The sequence below is a fragment of the Acanthochromis polyacanthus genome, chromosome 15, assembly GCF_021347895.1.
Source record: "Acanthochromis polyacanthus isolate Apoly-LR-REF ecotype Palm Island chromosome 15, KAUST_Apoly_ChrSc, whole genome shotgun sequence".
Taxonomy (NCBI): Eukaryota; Metazoa; Chordata; class Actinopteri; family Pomacentridae; genus Acanthochromis; species Acanthochromis polyacanthus.
In genome coordinates this window covers 35,148,114-35,175,674 of record NC_067127.1, presented here as the reverse complement: position 1 = coordinate 35,175,674, position 27,561 = coordinate 35,148,114, and the positions used below count along the sequence as shown (strand labels likewise).

General features: G+C 34.5%; 1 protein-coding gene across 3 annotated transcripts; it reads right to left on the bottom strand.

Annotated features, from left to right (window-relative positions):
- Positions 1-737: 737 nt before the first annotated feature.
- On the bottom strand, positions 738-21,871 carry ppp1r1c (protein phosphatase 1, regulatory (inhibitor) subunit 1C). 3 transcript variants are annotated; one of them, XM_022206257.2, is made up of 6 exons: positions 21,663-21,855; positions 16,742-16,799; positions 12,148-12,185; positions 11,569-11,620; positions 5,158-5,361; positions 738-3,457 (listed from the first exon to the last, which is right to left on the bottom strand). In XM_022206257.2, the coding sequence occupies exons 1-6, from the start codon at positions 21,741-21,743 to the stop codon at positions 3,402-3,404; spliced, it is 489 nt and encodes a 162-aa protein (XP_022061949.1). In that variant the 5' UTR covers positions 21,744-21,855; the 3' UTR covers positions 738-3,401. The 3 variants fall into 3 exon arrangements, with proteins under 3 accessions (XP_022061949.1, XP_051815673.1, XP_051815672.1); XM_051959713.1 differs by having other exon boundaries at positions 738-5,361; positions 12,148-12,176; positions 21,663-21,871; XM_051959712.1 differs by having other exon boundaries at positions 738-5,361; positions 21,663-21,859.
- Positions 21,872-27,561: the final 5,690 nt, after the last annotated feature.

The window sequence follows — 27,561 nt, the reverse complement described above, 5'->3', positions numbered from 1 at the left end:
CGTGGCACCTTAGGGGCTCCGTAGTACTGCCTCTTGGGGTGATTAGTAACACCAAAACATTTCAGCTGTCAGTGCAGCATCACACAGAAGAATCACACTGAATGTTTTAATCTCTTCATGGTCCAGACATCACTTCGTCTCATTTCCACCCTCTGACCTCCAGGTGTTTATTCACTCCTGTCTCATCTCACTTCAAAAATATTAAGAATATATTGCTGGAATTTCTTATTTTTACTACTAACAAATATACTGTCTTTTACTACTGATCAAAATGTTATCATCTGTTTTACTGCTAATGAATATGGAATCCATTTACTACTAATAATTAAACTTTTACACACACTACAAACCCTCGTGTCGTCCTGCGGGCGGGAATTGACTCATTTTGAAGTTTGAAAATGCAGGGAAAAAAAACATATTTTCACAGTGAAACTTCTGATGTCCACATTTTCAAAAATTTTGGAAAATTCTAAACATTTTTTGGTGGAAAAAAAAGAAATGGTAAAAATGTTTCTTAAGCACATTCACAGAAAAATCAACCAAAATCCAGCGAATTTCACTTTAAGGAATTTTTTTCCTAAAGGTTTTGCAAATTTCCAGGAATTTTGGGGATTTTTTTTTTTTTTTGCTGAATTATGGCTATTTTTCAAACAAGGAAACACTATTTTTTAAAAGAATATTTGTTAGAATTTTCTTGCCAATATTGGATTTTTATTAAATAAAACTTTTAAGGAATTTTTGGAATTTTCTGCCTGAAGGTTTTGCAAATTTTCAGAAATTTGAGGAAATCTTTTGCTGAATTTTTGGACTTTCTTCCGACAAAGAAACAACATTTTTTGGTGCCCATAAATGAGGACAACAGGAGGGTTAAACATGCTGCTGGCTTAGTAGTGAAACACACAATGCATTGTGTGCTAAATAGAGGAGTGTGTTGATCTGTGAATGAAGGGGAGGATCTACAGCAGCCGTTCCAACCAACAAGATTAACAACGGGTCAAACAGAGGACAAAGCACATCCACTTGCACTAAAGGCACACACACACACACACACACACACACACACACACACACACACACACACACACACACACACACACACACACACACACACACACACACACACACACACACACACATTCAAGTGCTGAAGGCCACTCCAGAGAAACAGAACATCAAGTGAGAAAAAAAGCTGCTGTGTTAAGAACTGACAAACAGTCATGACTGAGCTGGAGACGGAGCGTCACCAGAAACTGTGATAATCAGGAGAGGGACCCTCCTGCAGGATCTGAACCATCTGATTGGAGGATCATGAGCCCAGAAGCTGAAGGACAAGCCTGGTCCACCAACGATGAGAGGGCTGAGATCAGAGCAGTTCCTCTCCAACAGTTTCTGACCAATCAGATTGTTGTACATTTTCATGAATCCACTCAGTACTCTGTGAATTCATCCATCACTGGGAAGACGCCTTCAGATGAACACCTTTGTTAGCTTCAGTCCTTTGAACAGTGATGCTCCTCTATATCTGCTACTTGTTGCAGAATAAATAACTTTAACTGAGTTTTTGTCTTCTGTCTCATGAAGTGCTCAGCGTTGGTCACAGCTGAGTCACTAAAGGGTTTTTTGTTGAACGGATGAGAGCAAAGTTTTTCATTTGTTACAGAATGTGATTAGAGCAGATGGTACATTTTTCAGTGAAACATGTAGAATAAAGTAATTTTTTTTAAGCTCAGATTTTCACATGGAGCAGTGAGTCATAGATGAGTAGTTCAAGGATTATTGCAAAGGTTGGAAATATTAGGATTCTTAAATGATAAATGGTGTAATTTTGGGCATTTTTCTTTTAAAACCTGACTTTCTAACCTTGCTAATGGGGTTTTTGTGGTTTTGAGTGTTAAAAAATAAAATGAAGACCGTTTATTTTAGCTTTTATGGAGAGGAAAACTGAGCTGTTGCAAAAAAGCTAGAAAATTTTGAATAATTTAGCCTAAAATAGAGAAAACTGTCCATAAATACGATTATTAAAGGGCAAACATGACTCAGACGTTCTTTCAGTGTTTGAATATAACACATCTTTATTCCCTGCCAGAGTTTTTTTTTAACGTTATTCAACTAAAATCTTGTTGTGTGCTGATCCTGAATTTTAATAACATGACTGTTGGTCACAGCTGAGTCACTGATGGCTTTCTAGTTGCACAGAAAACAGCAAAATTTTTAATTTTTTACAGAATTTGTTTAGAGCAAACAGTGCATTTTTGGGAAATTTTTAAATGACGCATGTATAATAAAGCGATTTTGATGAAATATCACAAATTTATGCTCAGATTTACTAAAAGAACTGCAAATCACGGATGATTAGTTCAAAGATCACTGCAAAAGTTGGAAATACTAGAGTTCATAAATGATGAATGGTGCCGTTTTAGGAAATATTTCTTTAAAAACACAACTTTATAACCCACAGATAGGCATATTTATTTATTTATTGGAGGGTTAAAAGAGACAAAGAATATTTTATTTTCACTTTTATGTAGAAACCATTGAAAGTAAAACAGTGTTATAGCTAAAAACCTACAAAACATTTCATGTTTTAGCTTAAAATAGACAAAATTGTCCAGAAATATGATTATACAGGGCAGAAACCACTCAGACATACATCTTTATTCACAGCCACAGTTTTTACAACTTCAGTCATCTAAAATCTTGATGAATTTTAATAACACGACTGTTGGTCCCAGCCAAGTCACTTATGGCTTTATAGTTGCACGGAGAAGAGCAACATTTTTTGTTTTTTTACAGAATTTGTTTACAGTAAACGGTGCATTTTTGGGAAATTTTTAAATGAGGCATGTTGAATAAAGTGATTTTGATGAAATATCACAATTTTAAGCTCAGATTTACTGAAGATCAGCAAATCACAGATGAGTAGTTCAAAGATTACTGCAAAAGTTGGAAATATTAGGATTCTTAAATGGTATAATTTTGAACATTTTTCTTTTAAGAACATCACTGATTGTTTTTTTTGTTGTTGTTGTTTTTGTTGTTTTGTTGGAGGGTTAAAAAGAAAAACAGCATTTTCTTGCAGCTTTTCTGGAGAAACCACTGAGAGTAAAACTTTTCATGTTTTAGCCTCAAAATTCCCTGAAAACTGTCCAGAAATACGATTATTAAAGGACAAACAGGACTCAGACGTTGTGTAAATGTTTGAATATAACACATCTTTATTCACAGCCACAGGTTTTGAACTGAACTCTTTATGTGTGCAGGTCTGTTAAAATGAAATCATCCAGAGTTTGAGTGCAGCAGTGAAGCAGCGAGTTAAAGGATCAGATGGAGAGCAGTGAGGAAGACGAGGAGGAAGAGGAAGAGTTGGTTATTAAAGATGGAGGAGGGGAGATGGATGGTGGCTATCGAGAGACGGAGTCTGGACTGGACGCCTCCTTTTTGTGGTCACATGACAAATCTGAGGAGGAAAGAAGTCGGAGGAGAAAATAGAAAAATCATGCAAGAAAAGAAAAATAAGAGAAACAGAGTTAGTTGTTAATTCTGTTAGTTTATCAAGAAATCTGCACGATATAGATGTTAATATGGAAATGTGAAGAATGAGTGTGTGTGTAACTGTTAATTTTACATGATTTTAAAAGTTTTTTAAATCATATTTTTCACATCTTTAAAGCTGCATTAGTGAACAGAATAAACACCAGATTAATTTTGTGATTAGTGTTGAATTATTCATAAAAAATGACCAACATTAGCATCAGTTTAGCAACTTTCATTCCATTTTAGTATTATAAACACTCGCTGTTTGGTCTGTTTCCATCTCCTGATTAAAATATTTGTAACTCTGAGATGTTTTCTTATGAGCTTTTCTCTCATTTTGTTGTTTATCGACTAAACTGCTGCCTGCTGTGGCTGACAAAAGCAGCAAAAACTCAACAAACAGTTAAAAGAGGCTAAAAAATAAAGCTGTAAAACTGCAGAATTTAAATTCAGCTTTGATTTTGTGACTTTAAGCGACACTTTTTAACATTTAAATGTTAACATTTTTAATGTCCTTCAACATTAAAATTAATTTAATGTTGAGAAAAAAGCATTTTAATTCACATTTAAGGGAAAGAACAAGCAAACCAGTGATTTCTGCCTTTATGTTGATTCATTCAAATGTTATTTAATGGAAATTGTCATCTTCAAGAAATGAAATAGTCTGTTTACATTCTAATGAATTTTGATGAGAAAAGCAGTTTTTGTTTGGATTTTCAGTCTCAAATCATCAAATTTTCTTAAACTGAACATTTTCTGCTCAACCAGCTCTAATATACCAGAATTATTTACAGCAATATAGATATATATAATATACATATAACATGGATATTTAGTGATATTTGTATTATTTTACCTTAATTTATTGAATATTTTTTTGGATATTTATTTTCAAAAACTCACTCATTGACACATCCTCATTAAGTTTTTTTTACATGTTTATATTTGAGGCTGTTTAAACAACAAGATCTCTGAAAAATTTTGTCTGATGTTGGGCAGTTTTTATTTTTATTTATCTTGGAAATTTGTCAAGCTACAATTTCACGACACTATTTTCTTTTCTTTGTGTGTTTTATTCCCTTTTACCCTTTATTAATTTATTAGTTAATTTATATTTTTTGTTTATTTTATTGTATTTATTTACTTACTTATTCATTTTATTTATTTATTTCTACTGTTGTTGATATATTTTTCTTCTTCTTTACTTCGACATGGGCATTTTTTGGTTTCTTTCATTTATTATTTTATGTGGTGTTATTGTATTGCTTTATTTTGAAAATCTATTACAATGTTCAAAAGTATTTGCTGAGTTCCCTTCTTGCTGTTGTTGTCCATGGTGCTATACAAATTAAGCTATTATTATTTTCATTATTATTATTAGTAGTAGTAGTTTTCTAACTATCCAAAGTTTACGATGAAAGGCACCCTGATGATCTCAGATAGAAGAACAACTTTATATTTAGATTTATTTGTCAAACATTTTAATTGTTGTTTTCAATTATTTCTTGATGTTTATGTTTTTGTAAGTTTTCTGTTTTTATTTACTTTTTACTTTTTTGCAGTGACAGTAAGTTTCATTTTTATTTTTGTGTTTGAATAAATTTCCATCTAAACCAGTGTTACCGCCTGAACTTTCGCTCTCTGCCACTCCTCTCTCCTGATTGGCTAACAGCAGACACGCCTCGTTCCCATTGGCCTCCTCTGGCCCGTTGTGATTGGCCCACAGGGAGGCGGTGGCATAGAGCTGCGCTGTGACTGGACTGAGCTGGCTGTCTGTCTCTGGAAGCCCCGCCCCCAGCAGGTGTTGCTCCACCCCCAGCTGCAGCTCTGAGGAGAGAAGAGCACCTCTAGTGGGGAGACGCTGAAGTACGCTTTAAAATTAGCTTAAATAAAAGAATAATATATATTTATTTTTAACATGAGGGAAGAACTGAAGAGACAAAAAAATCCAAATGAAGATCGTCGTTTTTTGTTTTGTTTTTTTTTAGATTTAAGGAAGAAATTAGTTTCACTTGTAGATTTTAGCAGTTTGTTCGCCACAAAAAGTATTTTTAATCAAATTTATAATTTTATAAAACTTTATAAATTTTTTAAAAATAATTTTTAAAATACTGTTATTTTATAGATTTTCATTGTTTTATCAAATTTCCAATATTCTCTAATAAAATCACAGAAAAAGTGAAAACTGGGAAAAATAAAATAAAAAGTTTTACAGAATTTTATTGTAGTTAATTCAGCAAAATATAATTATCTTTACAGATGTTTGTATATTAAGAATTTAACATTTTTAAATATTTTAACTGTTATTTTAAAGACTTCTCATGTTTTTTGATTTACAGATATTATCTGCAAAAAATATGAATATCGTCCACATCAAAATTTGCATTTTTACAAATAAAAAATTATTTTTTAATGTTTGATCAGCAGCAGAAATATTATTATTTTACAGATATTTGTCATTATTTGAAAGAAAAATTCTGTATATAAATAATAATAAATAATTTTTAAGTATTTTTTAGGATTTTCCATGTTTTTGAAAAATTACACATAATAATTTGTAAAATTACAGAAAAAAATAAAAATTGTAAAGAAAATAATAATAAATAAAAAAACAAAATAAAACAGATTACAGAATTTTACTATGGTTAAATCAGCAAAATTCTATTATTTTTTATAGATATTGGCCTTGTTTTAATTAGAATTTAGAATTTGTAAATTTGAATCGAATTTTTTTTTTTAATCCACATTTTGTTAAATTCCAAACAATATCTGCTTAATTTTAAAAAAATATTTATTTATTTTCAGTGAGAAAAAACTGGTCAAATATATAAATATTGTCAACATCAAAAAGAGTATTTTTTACAAACAGTAATTTGTTCTTTTAAATTAGTATTAAAATGATTAAAATAATAATAATAATAATAATAATAATAATAATAATAATAAATAATAATAATTATAATAATAAATGATTTTTAAATGTAATTTCAATGACTTCCTGTTATGTAGAAAATTACAGATAATAATTAGTAAAATTAGAGAAAAAAATAGAATCCTCAAATGACCACATAAAAAATAATATTTTTTACATATAATAATTTATTATTTTACAGTGTGTGATGATGAAATTACCGCTTTACTATCAGCCAAAAAATATTAATCTTTATTTATTTGTTTATTTTACTTTTTACATTTACAGTTTTTTAACGTTACAATATTTTTTATATTTTTTCTTTTTTTCTGGCACCTTGTTGCCAGATTTTCATTAGGGCTTTTTTTGTTTGTTTTGCTTTTTTCATTTATTTTTTTATACTTAAGTCTTACAAATATCGCTGACTATCTAATGGGAACATCCCCTAACATTCACCATTTTATTTATAATGTGGAGTTTCAGCATAGCGTTTCTTCTTGTGTTTGTAGAAAAATGTGCTTCAGGACTGAAGTTAAAGATAAAGCTGAGGACCTCCTGAAGTCTAAATTAAAAACCTTCATCCTGATGATATAATTCTGTAAAACCCCACCGTGAGGGAAGCAAACCTCCTGAGATGAATAAAGAGCGTTTCTTCTCCACACGTGAAGCTGCTGTTTGCTGCGTTTCTCTGGAGGCTCTTAGTGAACAAACACTCAGAACAGATCGATAACCAGAAGCTTTTACGGCTCCACTTCCCAGAATCAGCTGCAGATACAAACACTGGCAGCAGGATTTCTGGTTCTCAGGTCTTTTTCCTGCAGATAAATCCTCTATCTTCACAGTCTTTAAAATAGAGCTTTTTTTTTCAGCTGAAACTGTAAAAACCTGCAGCTCTGAGCTCACTCTGATCCTCCTGGTCTCTGCTTTGCTCCGTTAGAGTTTTATAAATTATTCAGGACCAGCTTTGATTTTAAAATGACAGCAGAGACTCGTAGTGACAGAAAGCATCAGATCTCTGCTTTGTTCTGTTGAAAGACGAGCTTAGACGGTGAGTTTCTACAAATCAAGCTGCCAGCAAACATCAGAACGAGGATTCAACAGATTAAAGCAGCGATCAGACCTTTATCTTTACATTTTCTGCCTTTTTATTCTATTTATATTGCAGATAAAAGCAAATTTTAATCGGCTGGTGTGACCTTTAATCGTGTGTCTGCAGAGAAATCTGCATTTTATAAGACATTTATTGTTCATTAGCTCTTTATTTGGACCAGAAAACATGGAGAGCCGTGGTTTAATCCAAAGAAAAGTTTGGTTTTCTGGATCAGAGACAGAAAAACTTCCAGAAAAACTGGAATAAAGCTTTAAACATGCAATTCATTTGTTACACAGTCCTGTTCTGGTGAGATAAAGCTTAAAAACTATGAATATTTATACAAAAAGTAGTATTTTGGACAGAATAAACATTTAAAACTACAAGTATTTAGACAGAAAATAGTATAAACACAAAAGTAAACCTTAAACTATAAGTATATTTAGACAAAAAATAGTATTTTTGACTGGAATAAACCTTCAAAACTATAAATACCTCAACAGAAAGTATTACAAACAATAAAGTAAACCTATAAAACTATAAATATTTGGACAGAAAACAATGTTTTGAGTGAATCTAACCTTTAAATCTAACAGGTTTTGAACAGAAACTAGTATTTTGAGTAATATAAAATGGTAGTTTTTGGAAAATAAACCTTTATATTTAGAAGTACCTCGACAGAAATCAGTATTTGGACAGAAAATAGTATTTTGAGTTTAATAAACCTTTATATCTAGAAGTGCCTCAACAGCAAGTCATATTTTTGGTAGAAAACATCTTTATAACTACAAATACTTACAGAAAGTCATAATTTGGGTAGAATGAGCATTTAAATCTACCCATTTTTGAACAGAAAATAGTATTTTAGGTGGAATAAACATTTAAAAGTACGAGTTCTGAGAAAGAAGTCCTATAAACAATAAAGTAAACCTTTACATCTAGAAGTATTTAGACAGAAACTAATATTTTAGGTAGAATACATGGACAGACAGTCATATTAGGGGTGGAATAAACCTTTAAAACTCTAAATACTTGGACAGAAAGTAGTAATTTAGGTGGAACAAACCTTAAAATCGACATTTTTTATATATGATTATATTATATTATATTATATTATATTATTATTATATATATTAATAAACTAAATGGTCTTCTAGCAGATGGATCCACACATTCAGACCAAACAACAAAACCAGAGACTAAATAAGTCAGAGCAGAGCCGAGATAACAGAGAGGAGAATATGCTGTGAAAGAAAACAAACAGAAGTTCCTCCAATAGACGGACATAAAGACTGGTGTGTGGACAGCTGCAGAGATCTGCATGAAGCCTTCAGACTGAATGAAAACACGATTTAAAGTCTTTTATCTGCTTCAACAACCAGACGATTCAACACTGGGACAGAGGAAGTTTCTGTTGCTGAGGATCCAGAGTTCAGCCTCTTTAGAGTGAAAGTCACCAACAAAGGAGGCTTTTATTTCCTGCTTCTGTGCTCTGGAGGGAAATCTTCCATTTAGCGTCTTTAAGTCAGCGTGTTTCTGTATTTTAATACAAGCTGTCATGTGTTTGATGTTTCTGCTGCCCACGTTTTCATCTCTGCTTCGATTTTTAGTTAATGTCTCATTTTTAGAGTTTAAGGATTCTTGAATCCCAACGAGCAGCTTCATTTTTCCTCACTACAGCTTCATTTTTCACTGCAATCTAAAGTCTTCTATGGAAACAGAAAAACCACGAAGAAGGAGAGAAAACTGAGAAATGACTTCTGAGAAGGATGACACAGTTAGAATGACACAGAGATAAAACAACACAAAAAGATGCTACACTCAACAAAAATATAAACGCAACACTTTTGTTTTTGCTCCCATTTTTTATGAGATGAACTCAAAGATCTAAAACTTTTTCCACATACACAATATCACCGTTTCTCTCAAATATTGTTCACAAATCTGTCTAAATCTGTGATAGTGAGCACTTCTCCTTTGCTGAGATAATCCATCCCACCTCACAGGTGTTCCATATCAAGATGCTGATTAGACACCATGATCAGTGCACAGGTGTGCCTTAGACTGCCCACAATAAAAGGACACTCTGAAAGGTGCAGTTTGGTTTTATTTGGGGTGGGGGGGTCCACTCCTCTTCAATGGCTGTGTGAAGTTGCTGGATATTGGTGGGAACTGGTACATGCTGTCGTATACGCCGATCCAGAGCATCCCAAACATGCTCAGTGGGTGACATGTCCGGTGAGTATGCTGGCCATGCAAGAACTGGGACGTTTTCAGCTTCCAACAATTGTGTACAGATCCTACAACATGGGGCCGTGCATTATCCTGCTGCAACATGAGGTGATGTTCTTGGATGTACGGCACAACAATGGGCCTCAGGATCTCATCACGGTATCTCTGTGTGTTCAAAATGCCATCAATAAAATGCACCTGTGTTCTTGGTCCATAACAGAAGCCTGCCCATACCATAACCCCACCCCCACCATGGGCCACTCCATCCACAACACTGACATCAGAAAACCGCTCACCCACACGACACCACACGCGCTGTCTGCCATCTGCCCTGAACAGTGTAAACCGGGATTCAGCCGTGAAGAGAACACCTCTCCAATGTGCCAGACTCCATCCTATGTGAGCATTTGTCCACTCAAGTCAGTTACGATGATGAACTGGAGTCAGGTGGAGACCCTGATGAGGACAACGAGCAGCAGATGAGCTTCCCTGAGACGGTTTCTGACAGTTTGTGCAGAAATTCTTTGGTTATGCAAACCCATTGTTTCAGCAGCTGTCCCAGTGGCTGGTCTCAGACCATCTTGGAGGTGAACATGCTGGATGTGGAGGTCCTGGGCTGGTGTGGTTACACGTGGTCTGCAGTTGTGAGGCTGGTTGGATGTACTGCCAAATTCTCTGAAACGCCTTTGGAGACGGCTTATGGTAGAGAAATGAACATTCAATACACCAGCAACAGCTCTGGTTAACATTCCTGCTGTCAGCATGCCAACTGCACACTTCCTCAAATCTTTGTGCTGTGATAAAACTGCACCTTTCAGAGTGTCCTTTTATTGTGGGCAGTCTAAGGCACACCTGTGCACTAATGGTGTCTAATCAGCATCTTGATATGGCACACCTGTGAGGTGGGATGCATTATCTCAGCAAAGGAGAAGTGCTCACTATCACAGATTTAGACAGATTTGTGAACAATATTTGAGAGAAATGGTGATATTGTGTATGTGGAAAAAGTTTTAGATCTTTGAGTTCATCTCATAAAAAAATGGGAGCAAAAACAAAAGTGTTGCGTTTATATTTTTGTTGAGTGTAGATACAGATAGATGTATGTATACGAAGGTGGCAGAGACAAAAAAAGAAGCAAAAGGATGTTAAATTTTTTTAAAAAAACAACAGAAAGAGATCAAAATGATACCAAAGATGTCTATTTTCCAGGTGTTTTTACTCTTGGTTCATTTTTTGCAGTAATATAAAGTCTTTTATGGAAACAGGATGAAGCAGAGAGAATCAGAAATGTCTTCATGTACTAAAACAGTTAGAATGACAGTAAATAGAAACACAAATGTTGAATTTGTTTTGTTGTCCTGTTAGTTTTGGTCACAGCTGAGTCATTAATGACTCCATGAATGCACCGAGGATCACAGGATATTTCGTTTTTTACAGAATCTGTTCAGAGCAAACAGTTTTTTTTGAAATTCTAAACAAGACGTAGAATAAAATGATTTTACTGAAATATTCTGACTTTAAACTCAGATTTGGTTAGTTAATTTTCAGATTAAAGTAAAACTCAAGATGAAAAACTGAAATAAAAAGCTTCTATTTAACAATTCCTTCTCTGATAAATGAAATAATCTCTTTTTAAAATAACGCGTTCAGAGGGTTAATTATTGCTGTGAAACCAACAGATTTGCAGAGAAGCAGTCGGTAAATCCTCGTTTTAATCCTCTCTTCAGGGAAACAGATTCTTCCCGTTTCCTCTTTAATAAACGACGCTTTTCAGGATGAGGAGGGACGGAAACCGTTTTACCTTTTGTTGTCGGAGGGGCGAAGGTGCTCTGCTTCCTCTGAGAGTCTGAGGCCTGGACAGGAAACAGAAAAACACATTTAAAGGTCTTAAAGACGAGTAAAGGAGGTGAGACAGAAGTTTAAATAAATCAGAGCTGTCTGCAGCAGTCAGGTTTATCTGGTAGATCCAACATCAGCGACTTCTCAGAGATTTTAATCAGCTCAGAGCAGAAAATCATCCGTTATTCATGAGGAATAAAAGCTTCATAAATACAGAGGAAACGTGTTGATGCTGTTTGTTGGAGGGTTAATTTGTGCAGTTTCAGATCTTCAGAAAGGTGTTAGAATGACATAAAAAAAATGACACTAAATAGGAAACAAAAAGATGCTAAAATAACACAAAAATGTCAGTAAAAGAAAAAACAACACAAAAGAATGCTAAAAATAACACAAAAATAACATAAAAGACCCAAAAATGACACAGAAAGATGTTAAAATGACTTGAAAGTGGCACAAAGTGGCAGGTTAAAAGTTGTTCTCAGAGTCTAAAAAGTCTAAAATGTGCAGCGTCTGTTTTTATTTACGGTTTATTTGAACAAACCTGAGCGTCTCCGGAGGCGTTGTGTTGATCTGCAACATCTGGAGCAGAAACAGGACAGAGTTATGTTATTTACAACAAGTTCTACTTTATACATGCTTCTATTTCTGTTCAGTCAGATGTTGATGAAGTTCAGGAATTTCTGAAACTCATCAGTTTGTATATTTTTGTTTCTCTGCAGTTGTTGTTCTGAAGTTGGTTTTCTGCCTCATTTTTTTCATTTTGTGTCTCTTTTTAGCTGATTTTAGTCTCTTTCTGGTCACTTTGCGTGTCGTTGCTGTCATTCTGCATCATATTGTGGTTCTTTGTGTATTTTTGCATGTATGTATCTTTATTTTAGCTTCTCTTTTAGTATTTTTTTTCAGCTCTTTGCAGCCCTTTGAGTCCGTTTGGTTCTTTCTGGTTGTTTTAAATTTCTTTGCAATACTTTAGCGTGTCTTTGTTGTCATTTTGTCCCTGTTTGCATGTGTTTTGCATCACTTTTTGTGTGTTTCTGCAGTCATTTAACTTGGTTTTGTGTCTATTTTCAGTCACTTTGCATCTCGTTGCTGTCATTCTGCATCACATTGTGGTTCTTTGTGTATTTTTGTGTCTGTTTTTCCTTTATTTATCTTTATTTTGTGTGTACTTGTGTGTAACTTTTCACTTGTCATGCTGCATCTTTTCTGTTTTGTGTGACAAATACTGACTCTGAACATCAGCCTCATGACTTTTCCACTAAATCAGCTCTTGCAGGTGATTCTTTTCTCATTGATGATGGATTTCTAATCTTTGACTCAGCAGCTGCTCATGTTTTTTTCTCATTTAATTCTTTAATTTGTCTGCTGTCATGAATCTGTTGATGTTCTCAGTTTATACATCAACAAAAATCCCATGAAATGACCAAACCTTTTCTGATGTGAGTTGCTGTGTGTTCAGAACAGGAGCAGGTAAACAGTTTTATTTGTAAACAGTAAATAATCTGCAGCAAACAGAAGCTAAAGGGTTTTTTTTTCTGTTGAATGTTTTCAGCTCAGTGTAGCTCTGTCTGGGTTGTATTTGTGACTAAATCAGGGTTTTTGCAGAGATTCTGAATCTCAGTTGACTTTAAAAATCAGAACAAAGAAATAAAAACACAATTCAAAGAGGTTTCAGAAAAAAACTGTTAAAATCTCATCGCTCGCCTCACAAAAACAGTGAGAATCTTTAGCAACGTTCAGCTCGTTGTCACGACGACCTCTGAGGTTTGTGGCTGTTTTACAGCTACAGGAAGTGAAGGAGCCCCAACCCTTCAAAATAAAAGCATGAAAGAAACAGAGGCAGAGAAAAACACTTTCATAATTTGGGAACAACAACAACAACAACAACAACAATAATAATAATAACAATAAAAATAATTGTATAGCTCCTATTCTAAGCACTCTATATCTGTACAGCATTGATATTTTTTACAGTGACTAATTTTACCATCACACGTTGTAAAACGACAAAATACTATTTGTAAAAAATATTAATTTCTGATGTGGACATTAATTATTATTATTATTATTATTATTATTCGTATGGTTATTATTATGTTTATCATGTTTATGATTATTATGATTATGATTATCATTATTATTGTGATTATTATTATTATTATTATTATTATTAGGGGCTCGGGCTTCGACACGAGCCACTCTCCTCTCCATTGCAAAGCAATGGGAGGAGAGTGGCTCGTGGCGAAGCCACGAGCCACTATTGTTCTCCTGTGCAAAAAGCGTTTATTATAGTCTTTTTTTCTTCACGTTTCCGCCGTTTTTCGGTCGCTAACTCGTCCTAGGCCTTTGAGAAAACCAAAACAAATTATATATCAAAACGTGCGGCTTCATCGGGAATAGTGTGCTATGACTTTTCTAAGAAATTCGTCATTTTATCGCAGAATTATTCGCAAAAAACTGCGAAAAAAGTCCCATAGGAAATGAATGGGGAGCGAAAAAAATCGGCTCAAAAAATCCACTTTTTTCCAAACGCCACTGCTTCGCCATACGTTCACCTAGAAACTTCATTTAACCATCAAAACGCAGTGATTTTTCTTGTCTCCGCAGGAATATATTTTATGTCAGGCTGAGATTTACAGTTTTTGATCAGTGAGTCCTCAAAAAAGTGAAAATTCTCAAAATCTGCTCTGGTTAGAGTGCGGCATGTCAGTTGGTAGAGTGGAGGAGAGGAGAGAAATCCGCCTGAAAATTTCACGATCGCATCGCCCTCACGACCAAACGATAAATGTTAGGGGAATGAAATTTGGTCAGATTGTAGACAAATTTCTTGGGATTCAAATGAATCCATGTTTGAAGACCTATCTCTTTCTGAAGGGAAATGGCAGGCAGCAGTTTAGACCAAAGTCGCACCGTTCTCCCCATTAGAACCAATGTAAACTGAATCATCTGCCTTATGGAGGGACAGTGTTTTTTAAATCGCTGTAACTCGGTCATTTCTCACAATATGTGGAAAATAATTACATTTATGGAAAGCCACAGCCTTCCTCTCGCTCACGGTCATTTTAGTTTTCAGCTACCATTCACGGTTAGCCCACAATTAGCGCCAGAACGAGACATTGCGCGCTGCTCCTGAGAAGCACTTTTTTGCTGTCTGTGGCAGGCACCGTTGCTATGGGGGCCATAGCAACCGCTCTTACACACGCGCAGGCATGGTCCCACGCACACACACAGACTCATTGGAGTGCCACACCCACCTTCACACCCAATACCTACACAGGAGCTGCATTTCAGCCTGAAAATCAGTTCAACCTCTCAGCTTCACACAGCCTTTACAGCAGGGGTGTCAAACTCAGTTCCAACACACCTGATTCAAATCATCAGGCTCGTTATCAGGCTTCTGCTGAGCTTGATGATGAGCTGATCATTTGAATCAGGTGTGTTGGAAGAGGGAAACATCTAAAACATAGAGGATAGTGGACCTCCATGAACTGAGTTTGACACCCCTGCTTTAGAGTAACTCCAATCCAAATGTTGACCAGATGAGATCTTCCTGTCTTTCCCTTTCAAAATAAAAGCACAGCACAATTTCAAAATAAAAGCCTGAGATGGGCCTGAAAACACCAGTTAAACCTCTCAGCTTCACACAGCCTTTAGAGCAGGGGTGTCAAACTCAGTTCAAACACACCTGATTCAAATGATCGGGCTCGTTATCAGACTTCTGCTGAGCTTCATGATAGCTAATCATTTGAATCAGGTGTGTTGTAAGAAGGAAACATCTCGAACACAGAGGATAGTGGTCCTCCGGGAACTGAGTTTGACACCCCTGCTTTACAGTAACTCCAATCCAAATGTTGACCAGGTGAGATCTTCCTGTCTCTGCCTTTCAAAATAAAAGCACAGCACAATTTCAAAATAAAAGCCTATGACAGACTGGAAAACGCCAGTTAAACCTCTCAGCTTCACACAGCCTTTAGAGTAACTCCAATCCAAATTTTGACCAGGTGAGATCTTCAGGTCTCTGCCTTTCAAAATTACTTTACAGCACAATTTGCCAGTTAAACCTCTCAGCTTCACACAGCCTTCAGAGTAAATATGCCTATCCCATGCTGCTCCGGACATGCACACATCCCGAGCCCCTCCCACGATTTCCGCGAGCGGGAATTGTCTAGTTATTATTATTTTACTGGATATTACCTGTAACTTAGAAAAGGAAAAATCTGTAAAACAACATTTAAAAATACATATTTACCATTATTTTTTATTCATTCATATACTTCATTTTTCTTTCAAATAGTAGCAAATATCTATAAAATAATTATGTTTTTCCCGATTAAAATACCCTCCAAAAATCATAATTTTATGATCAAATGTTGTAAAAGAGCAAATGACTGTTTGTAAAAGAAGTATTTTTGATGTGGACATTATTAACGGATGCTTTCATGCAGTCAACATGTAAGCTAATGCATTATCTGTGATTTTACTGGTCATTATTTTTAATTTAATTTAACAGGGAAAATCTGTAAAATCACAGTTAATTGTTGTTGTTGTTTTTAAAATACAGTCAAAATGGTTTAAAAATCTCAAATCTTACAGAGTACATGAGGATAATTTCTGTTGATTTAATCTCTCAGCTGAGCAGGACATTTATATTCAGATGTATTTATAAAGGATGTCAGGGGAGAAACTGCTTTGTCTCTAGTTTTCTCGTTACATCCTTTCTTTTTAAAATTCCTGTAATAAATTGTTTAAAAATTCTTATTTGAACAGTCTAATAAATTCTGAAATTTAGCCTAATCCTTATGCAGATGAACTCATTTAGAGTTGTAGAGATGAAAACCCAACAAACTCAGGGATTCTCTGGACTTTTTCTGTCTCTAAAGTGAAAGTGCTGCTGTTCTTTGTGTTATTTTGTGTCTCCTGTCGTCTTTTCTGTTTGTCTCCAACGTTCTCGCTGTTTCCTTTGCAGAAATAAACAGAACAAATGTGAGGATGGAAACTCCTCCCAGCTGCAGATTTATCGGTGCTGAGAGCCGCCACACAAACAGGATCTGCAGGAATCCATCAGCCGGATCACTTACAGCAGAATCTAATAAAGCTTCCATTAGAGCCGCTCAAAGCTCGGAGAGAAGCCGCCTCACCTGAACCAGGTTGTCTGTAGATCTGCAGGGTGGCAGGAGTCGGTCGTCTACGGCGGATCTGAGGTGAAAACACACAAATATTCACAATTAAACACTGTTTTAGCTTCTCAACAGCACATTTATATTCTAAAACACACACATATATCCATAGTTACACCTTTCTTTAGCTCTACAGCAGCTAATTTATACTATAAAACACACAAATATTCACAATAAAGCCTTCTTTCAGCTTCATAGCAACATATTCATACTATAAAACACATAAATATTTAAAGTTTAACCTTTACAGCAGCACATTAATACTGTAAAGCACACAAATATTCAGAATTAAGCCTTCTTTTAGCTTTACAGCAACATATTTATGCTATAAAACACATACGTGTTCATAATAAAACCATTTTTTAGCTCTACAGCAGCACATATATACTGTAAAACACACAAATATTCATAGTGAAGCCTTTACAGCAGCATATTTATACCTAAAATACACAAACATTCATATTTAAATGCTTACAACGTCATATTTATGCTATAAAACACACAAATATTCAGAATTAAACCTTTCTTTAGCTTTACAGCAGCACATATTTACCCTAAAACACACAAGAAATCATATTTAAACCCTTACAGCAGCATATTTATACCCTAAAACACACAAATACTCAAAATTTGTCCTTCTTTTAAATCTACAGCATGATATTTATACTAAAAAACCTTTACAACAGCATATTTATTCTATAAAACACTCAAAAAACACATTTAAACCTTCTTTTAGCTCTGCAGCATCACATTTACAGCCTAAAACACACAAACTTCGGTTCTTCGTCCCAATAAAAGTCCATTAAAACACCATCTGGAACTAATCATCCCACGCTGTAATAAAAATCTCTCACACATTTCTTTAAATTACAGGTTGAGAGTTTATTCTCCCAGAAGCATCTTTAAAGTATAATTTTCCAACTTACAGCTTTTAAAACTTAAAGTAAACTTTAAAAACATGATTGTTCCCAGACTGGACCTCATTTTTAACATGTTTTAAGGACGTTTTTCCCAGAGTTACATGCTTTAAATCACATTTTTTCTCACTGTGGGTTCATTTTCACTGTAATCTAAAGTCGTAAACATCTACGGAAACAAACCGACCTCAGAAATGTCTTTCATGCTGTTTTTTATTCGCTTCCCCGCATCTCTTGTAGCTAAACGACCTGCAGTTCAGCTGAAAACTCTCTGAATGTTTGTCATGTTACTGCTGGTCCCAGCTGGTTTACTAAAGGCTTCACATCTGTGTCATGAAGTGCAAAATTATTTCATTTTTACAGAAATGGATCAGAGCACACTGTTTATTTTGGGGATTTTTTTAACGAGACATGTAGAATAAAACGATTCTGATTCATTCTGCTCATCATCAGTACAAAGATGTTCCACCATGTTGGCTTCCTCCTCTGTTCACTGTTTCTGAGCCATGCTGACTTTATTTTATTGACATTTTAAAGACATTTTGGACACATTTTTTGTCATTTTGGACAATTTTTAAATCATTTTGGACAAATTTTAGGTACATTTTTGTCTTGTTTCTGGTTTTCTGTTTCATTTTGTTCATTTTTTGTTTTGTTTTTGTCACTTTGTGTCCCATTTGTGTCACTTTTTGTCTCTTTGTGGTCATTTTGTCTCCTCATACTGCAGATATTTAACTATTTCCATGTTTCCAGCCTCTCCAGACTTTGCCTCTCCACTCTGCTCCTCATCAGTAGAAAGATGTTTCACCATGCTGAATGGCTTTCCAACGACTTCCTCCTCTGTTCACGGTTTCTGAGCCATGCTGCTCTTTACTCTCTATCTAATCGTCCAAAATGACTCAAATCTTGTCTAAAATAACTTAAAGTGACTTAAAACTTGTGCAAAGTAATATAAAATTGTCCCAAATTACTCAAAACCTACTAAAGAATTGTCCAAAATGACTTAAAACTACTTCAAGATGACAGAAATTTTGTTTAAAATGACAAATTTTAATCATTTTTTGATTAATTTTGGAGAGTTTTTAGTCCAGCCTGTCCAGAACCTGTAAATTTTTAAAGTAGACGTGTAAAATGAAGCGATTTTTAGATTTAATCTGAGTTATTTTTTCCAACTGAACATCACAGATGATTAGTTCAAGTACAAAAAGTTTCTTTCAGATTTGTAGTTTTTATTATGTTTAGACATGTAGAATAAAGTTATTTTATGCTTAGAAGTGAACTGTTTTTGGGGTTCAGACTATTAAAACGAGTAACCTGATCTTTATTCCTTCATTCCTTCCTTTAACTCGTACAAACACTGCCTGCAGTTCAACTGAAAACTGAACATTTTTGCTCTGTGACTGTCGGTCGCATCTCAGAAAATTCAGAATTTATTATTTTTGTTATGTTTACAGATGCAGAAAAAAGTTATTTCATGCTTAGATTTTGACTATTTTTCCAACTCAACTGTACATAAAAGAAGATTACTTCAAGTACCATCAGAAACTTGAAAAGCTCATGATTTCTTTCACCTCTTTTTTTGTCATTTTGTAGATTTTTTCTTAAAAACATGACAGTTTTTAGTGTTGAGATGACTTAAATCAGTAACTGGACTTTTGTTCCAGTCCTCACTTCAACTCGTAGAAACACTGACTGCAGTTCAAGTCAAAACTGATTTTTTGTTCGCTGAGCATTGATCACACCTGAGTCAGTCATGACTTGATATTTACGGTGAGACATGCAGATTTTTTTTATTTTTTCAGAATTTGGTTAAACAAAGCAGTTTATTTTTGGCAGATTTTTAATGCTCCTGTTGTCTTCATTTACAGGCATCAAAAAATATTGTTTCCTTTTATGAAAAAAAATCTAAAAATTCAGAAAAAAATTCCCCAAATTCCTGAAAATTTGCAAAACCTTCAGGAAGAAAATTCCAATAAGTCCTTTAAAATTTCCCTTAAAAGTTTCAGATAAAAAAAAAACACATTTGCCAAAAAAATGTAAATATTTTCAAAAAATGAGAAAAATCCTTCCAAAAATCTTTAAAATATCTAAAGTGATTACATGTTTATCACTAAAACTTCTAATATTTTCTTTAAGAGCATTCACAGAAAATCCATTTTGTGAAATGTTCTTAATAAACGTTTTTAACATTTCTTTTTTTCCCACCAAAAAATGTTCAAAAATTTCCCTAAAACTTTGAAAATGTGGAAACACTGCCTGCAGTTCAACTGAAAACTCCATGACTGTCGGTTACAACTCAGTTAATCTTTGCTTCTAATCTGCAGTGAAACGCAGATTTTTTTGTTTTTATTATGTTTATAGATGCAGTAGAAAGCTATTTTATGCTTAGATTTTGGCTGTTTTTCCAACTCAACTGTACATAAAACAAGATTACTTCAAGTACCATCAGAAACTTGAAAATCTGATGATTTCTTTCAGGTTTTTTCTTGTCATTTTGTAGATTTTTCCTTAAAAACATGAGTCGTCATGTTCAGAGGATTAAAATCAGTAACTTGACCTTGGTTCCTTTTTCCTCACTTTAACTCGTAGAAACACTGCCTGCAGTTGGACTGAAAACTTTTTGTCAGCTGAGCGTTGAGTACAGGAGGAGGTGCAGAATTTTTTATTTTTTACAGAGCATGGTTAAAGAAAGTGGTTTATTTTAGCAGATTTTTAAATGAGACATGTAGAATAAAATGATTTTGTGCTTAGATTTCTGCTGTTTTTCTGACTCAACTGTACATAACACACGATTAGTTCAAGTACCGCTGGAAACTTGAAAATCTAATGATGTCTTTCATTTTTTTGGTATTTCTGACTAGTAGATGCCATTGTGGGGATTTCATGATAGATTTTGGTGTTCAGAGGATTAAAATGAGCAAAGCATAACAGTTTTGGTGGTTTGGAGGACTGAAAGTGGAAAATTATTCTCCAGTCTTTTCATGAATTTCTAGAAACAGTTTTCCTGAACACTCTGAATTTTTGTCCCATAACCGCTGGTCACAGCTGAGTCAGTCATGGCTTCACAGTTAGAATCAGGAGCACAGAATTTTTTTATTTTTACAGAATTTATTTGGAGCAAACTGTTTATCTTTTGGTAAATTTTTAAATGAGACATGTGAAATAATTTTAGCGATTTTTAGAGTAAATTTGGGTAAATTTCCAACTGAACATCACAGATGATTAGTTCAGGACCGCTGGAAAATTAGATATTTGACCATTTCTTTTAGTTTTTACTGTTTACCGACTATTAGATGATGCAGTTTGGGGGATTTTTTCCTGTAAAACATGACAGTTTTGGGTTTCAGAGGAATGAGAAAGTCTTCATATACATATTCTATACTCTATACAGTATTTATGTGAATATTATTCCAGAGCAACGGTTTGAATGTAAAGACGTCACTCTGCAGAAATGTAAATGTTTATCATCATCTTTACAAGCCTGAATCTCGTAAAACCTTCGCTCTGGTTTACTTTAATTCAGAAACTCCAACAGATCGACTCCACAAACGGCCACAGAGGAGCTTTAATCACAACAAGCCTCTAAACAGTCCATAAAGACGTCAGCGGGTTTAAACTCCCAGAAACATGAGTCCGGCTTCTGTTCCTGCAGCTGAAGGGAAATTACACCAACGATTACAGCTTTCTGACGCCCTGTTCACCTCACAAAGGTCAGTTTGTTGTCTTTAAAGCAGAAAAACTCACAAAAAACAGATTTAAATTATAATTTTTAACCTCCTGAGAGTTTTTTTTTGTGTAATTCAGCAGAAAACAGAAATAAAATCCATTTAAAATCAACATTAGAGACACAGACGGCAGTTCTCATGCAGCTCTGCACCCACACAGAACATTCCAGACAGATAGAAGCTCCATTCAGACCCACATGCAGGAACCTTCAGCCCAGAACCGGGTCCGGGTCCACTCACATGCTCGGCGGCCTGCGGGTCCAGCTGGCCCTGCAGCGGAGGAACCGCAAACTGGATCTTCTTGGGGCTGCTGGGCTCCATTATCAGCGACTGAGAGGAGGAAGGAAAGACGAGTGTGTGTCGGTGTGTGTGTTAGTGTGTGTATGAGGAGGAGGGAGGGAGTGGCCTTCGCTCGGCCGCTGGGTCCATTATCACTAATTGACAGACCTGAGGAGAGAGAGAGAGGAGCCAAGTCACTGCAGCATTTTCCAAAACAGAACCAAGCTGTGTTTCTGCTTCCTCTCACAGCCCAGTTTTTTCTTTTTCTTTCTGTACATTCAGAGCAGCTGTGTTTTTATAACTTCCTGCCCGCAGCCACGTTTAGCTGCTTGAAGAACCTCCAGAGTTCTATCAGGGTGACGTTGATTTCATGAAGGAAACATCATGTGGACTCTGAGCTAATATGCTAACATGCTAACATGCTAATGTTTTCACCTAATTCAGTACATTTATTTTAGCATTTAGCAAAATTTTAAAGCAAATTCTTGGGCTTCTTGTTCCTCTACATTCAGATTATTGATATAAAAAACAATTAAACTATTAGAACAGATGAAGGTTCTCAATAAAAAGTCCTGCAGCTCGTTGGAAACTGCATTTTTAAGCCCAAATCTAAAACATTTGCTGCTTCCAGTTTCCCAGATGTGTTTTTGTGCTATTTTTCTTCATCATTTTGGACAAGAGACAGAAAATCCTTGTAATTGGGACAATTGGTTAAACGTTTTAAGCTTTAATCGAGTTAATTAAACTTGAAAATGAACCGCTGATTAACCCGGTAAACTCCAAACTGCAGCTTCTGGATGTTTTTTTGTCACATTTTTCTTCACTGTTGCTTCATTTTTCACTGCAATATAAAGTCCCGTAGCCCTCTGAAGCTCAAATCTAAAACATTTGCTGCTTCTGCTCTCTCACATGTCAATTTATTCTCGTTTTATTTGTCATTTTGGACAATAAATTGAAAATGTCTGCATTTTGGACGGTTGGCTCAAAGTTTGAAGCTTTAACTGAATTAATTAAACATGAAAATTAACTGCAGATTGTCTCGTTTGTGTTTTTTGTCATTTTTCTCATTTTGTGTTTTGCTTTATTCGTTGATTTGTGGGGTTTTCTTTGTCTTTTTTTGTTTTTGGTCTCGTTTGTGTCTTGTTTTGTCCATTTTTTGTTGCTTTGTAACTTTTTAGTCTCTTTTTTGTTTTGTTTTGTGTCACTTTTCTCACTTTTCTGTCGTTTTGTTTCTTGTTTTTGTGTCATTTTTGCAATATTTTGTCTTCTTTTTGTTGTGTTTTGTCTGACTTTTGTCGCTTGTCTCACTTTTCTGTCATTTTGTTTCTTGTGTTTGTCATTTTTGTGTTTCCTTTTTGTCTCGCTTGTCTTTTTTGCCTTATTTTTGTCATTTTGTGTTTTTCTTTATTGGTTGTTATGTGGATCGTTTGTGTCGTTTTGTGTTTTCCTTGTGTTTTTGTCTACTTTTTTGTCGTTTTGTTTCTCACTTTTTTGTTTTTGGTCTCGTTTGTGTCTTGTTTTGTCCATTTTTTTGTCGCTTTGTAACTTTTTTGTCTGATTTTTTTGTCTCTGTTTTGCTTTGTTTCGTGTCCTTTGTCTCCCTTTTTGTAATGTTGTTTCTCGCTTTTGTCGTTTTGTCTTGTTTTTGTAATATTTTATGTTGTTTTTGTAGTTGTTTGTCTTTTGTCTGACTTTGGTCATTTTGATCATAAAGTAAAATATGAAATCATTCATTTCCAGACAGCTGTGACTAAATTTTGTATTCCTTTGACGCTCTGATCTGTAAGTTGTAATGTGGAAATGATAAACTGAGGCTGAACGTTGCTGGAATTGAACTTGTTTTTGTTCAGACATTTCAGGTTGTTCATGATGTTTTGTAAAAAGATAATTCCTTAAATGTGAACATGAGCAGTTATTTACAGGTTATTATGCTGTGACTTTACTGGTCACTGGAGATCAAATTAGACTGAATGTGGAAGCTGAACTAAAATGATTCTGACACCGTTTTTCTCTAAAAGGTCAAATACTTTTAAAACGTCATATTTTGTTCATTCAACTGAATTCCTGCAAACATGAAGTCTTAAAATCTGCTTCAGAGCTTCATCTGCTCTGCCAGAATTATAATTATTCTTCCTGCAGCCTTTTTTTTCTGTGTTTTATTGGCCCTTAAAGCCGTCCAGTAAACATCTATAAATATTCTGGTTATAAAACATCAAACACTCGTGGAGTTTTCACTAAAATAAAGTCAGCCAACGTTGATGAAACGCACAAATTCCCAGAAAGACGAGGTGATGTCTGCATTCTAAAGTCCTAAACTAACGTCACATCAGAATCTCCCAAAGTTTAACATTTAAACGTCAGACTTATGAGCCTCTCGAGAACTTATAGTAAAATATAGAAATGCATGCTGACGTAGAAATGTAGATTAATAAACTGAGATCAGCTCTGAACAAACTGTGCATTTAATTTTAGCACCTGTTAGCGAATAGTTTAGCAAAGATCCATCATTTGGAGGAATAAAATCTTTACAAAAAGAGAGAAAATACAAAAAAACCTGCAAGTCCCTTTTTATTATAATTTTTAGGTCTAATTTGTGCTTTAACAGCCACAGGGGACCTGTTCTTCAGCTGACATTTGTTTATTTTCAGTCATATTGTGGTACGTTCACTATCTGTGCTTTAATTCAGCTGCTAAGACAATAAATATTATATTACACTGTTTTTTTTCTGCTCAGAATGCAGCTTTATGGGGTGATTATGCACTAGAGTTAGTAGGATTTTATATGTGCATTAAAGTTTGGTAGAAACATCTGCATTTTCTTTTTTTTTCAACCATTTCATGAACAAAAATGTTAATTACACTTGAGCAAGTTAACAGTTTTATTTTTTTTTAAATTCTGCAAATTTGGTAATAAAATTCTTGTACACATTTTCAAAAAAATGAGTAAAAATCTTCCAAAAAATCCTAAAAATATCTAAAGTGATTCCATATTTATCAGTAAAACTTCTAATATTTTCTTTAAGAACATTCACATAAAAATCAACCAAAATCCAGTGAATTTTGCTGGATTTTGGTTGATTTTTATGTGAATGTTCTTAAGAAACTTTTTTAACATTTCTTTTTTAGTTAACAAAACAGTTTTTCAGTTAACAAAACAGGTTAAAACAATTCATTTTTCTTCTTAATTCTTTGTTTTTTGTTACATTTTTGTAGGAAAACCTCTGCTACATCATTTAAAAAGTCAGTCCAGGTAACGTTGTGCTCTCTGCAGTCGTGTGTTTTCAGCTGTCGTTTGTCTGGTTGTGGGTTTCCACAAATAAACTGCAGCTGCTTTCATCGTGATCTTCGCTGCGTATCGACACCAGAACATCACTTGGACTAAAAATAAAGCCGCCAGTTGTTCAGTTATGTGTCAGATGTGTGGCTTTGTTTTACTGCTGCACTCGTCTGAACTGAAGCCAGGTGAACTTCACAAACCATCTCCTCGTCATTTATATCCAGTTTTTGTCATAAGAACGTGAAATTTTATTTTCTGACAGTTGAGTCTCCAGCAGATCTTGTGTGAAGGTTAGAAAGACATCTTATCAACGCCGTTTATCAGTGCTGGAAACTATAAAAACTGGAAAAACCCACTGAACTTTCAATTTTACAACAGTCCTTGAACTAATCACGTGTCATGTGCTGCTCCACCGAGAAAATGAGTGTTTACACTGAGCAACGAGAAGACGAATACTGAAACAAAATAAAATTGCAAATAAAAAATATAAAATAGCTACAATTTCTCGAGCCTCTGTTTTCTTTCAGGTGTTGATAACTTCTGCATACATGCAGACACAGGTTTTTTCATTGCTGGCAAAATATATCATCTAAGAAATGCACCTTTAATTGTTGTTTCTCATGATTTCTGTGTCATTCCAACATTTCTCTCCTTCTTCATGGTTGTTCTGTTTCCATAGAGGTTCAGGACTTCAGATTTCAGTGAAAATGAGTCTACAGCGAAGAAAATGTGACGGGAGTAAAGAAAACACTCAGAAACTGCTTGAAGTTGGTCTTTGAAACACCAGAAGTTTATTAACACTGCAAAAACTCTAAATCTTACACCTGACAATGCATCTTAAATATCTTGTTAAGTCAAACAGTCTTGAAATTATTTTGTTTTGAGTTGAATTTTACAAGAAAACTCAAAATAAGTTTAACCCTCGTGTCATCCTGCGGGTCAAATTAACCCGTTTTGAAGTTTGAAAATGTGGAGAAAAAAATATTTTCACTGTGTAACTTCACACATTTTCAACATTTTTTGGAAATCTTTGAACATTTGTTGATGGAAAAAAGAAATGTTAAAAATGTTTTTTTCAGAACATTCACATAAAAATCAACCAAAATCCAGAAAAATTCGCTGGAGTTTGGTGGATTTTTATTTGAATGTTCTTAAAGAAAATATTAGAAGTTTTACTGATATATATGGAATCACTTTACATATTTGTAGGATTTTTTGGAAGATTTTTACTCATTTTTTGAAAATGTGTACAAGAATTTTCTTGCCAAATTTGTAGATTTTTTTAAAAAAAATAAAACTTTCAAGGAATTATTGGAATTTTCTTCCTGAAGGTTTTGCAAATATTTTCAGAAATTTGAGGAATTTTTTGGCAGATTTTGAGGATTTTTTTCGACAAGAAAATATTTTTTGCCGTCCGTAAATGAAGACAACAGGAGGGTTAATTCATCTCAAATTAGGAGGTTAAATAAAAGCAAAAATCTACTTTTGAGTGAAGAATTTCTTCTTCTTCTTCTTTTTTTTTTTTTTTTTAGCATATCTGGCTTATTTTAAGACACCTAAGCTTGACAATCCTGGTAAAATAAAGCTTAAAATGACTTTTTCCAGCTAATTTTGATGTCTCAATATTCTAAACATCATATCTTATTTCTAGAAATCTTACCAAGCCATTTTTTACGTGTTCTATTGGCAGATTATTTTCACTTATTTCAAGGTAAAAGTTCCTTGAAATAAGGTGTTTTTCTTGTTTTGAGAGGAGCATTTTTTCCAGCGAAAGCTTCAAATCAGTTGTCCAAAAACCAAAGATTTTCAGTTTATTATCCAAAACAACAAAGAAAAAGACCAAATTGGAAGCAGCAAATGTTTTAGATTTGAGCTTTTAGCAAATAAATCGTATGCTGTCTCAAAAGTAGTGCACTTTTTTCTGTTAAATGTAAATTATTGGATGTTAAATTATGATCGAACATCAGTTTTATTCAATATTTAGCAGGATGTTGTTCTAATGTTTCATTAATGTTTAACACACTCAAATTTTCATCACGTTTCATGACAGAAATGCACATGAAATAGAAAGTTGTGTTTCAGACTAGAAGCCACCAGATCAAAGTCAGACCTCCTCTTTGTGTCTTTGTGTCTCTGGTTCATCTCCATTTTCTACCTCCAGCTCAGAAACTGCATCTTCTGCCACCAATGACTTCAGAATCGTTTTTTTTTTTCGTGTTGGCAGCCGTGGTGGAAACACTTTGTCTCATCTGGAGGGACTTAGAGGCTACAGAAGCTGGAACAAACCACACAAAGAGCCTCTTGTTGGGTTTTTTCTGGCTGGAATCCGTCCATCAGAGCTCTGTGAAGGTGAGAGGGAGACAAACCAGCACCTGTGGTTTCAGCTTACAAAGCTTCCTCTGTTCAAGGCGTCAGATTCTGGTTTAAACGTTCAGAACGTAAAAGTCTTCATGTGGCACAATTTAAAAACATCAGCTGTTGAGCAAGTGTTTCCAGTAAAGAAAAAAAAGATGCTGCAATTTACAAGCAGCAAAAAGTTTAGATATTACGGTTAAAACCAACAGTGTGTCGTAGATTTTAACC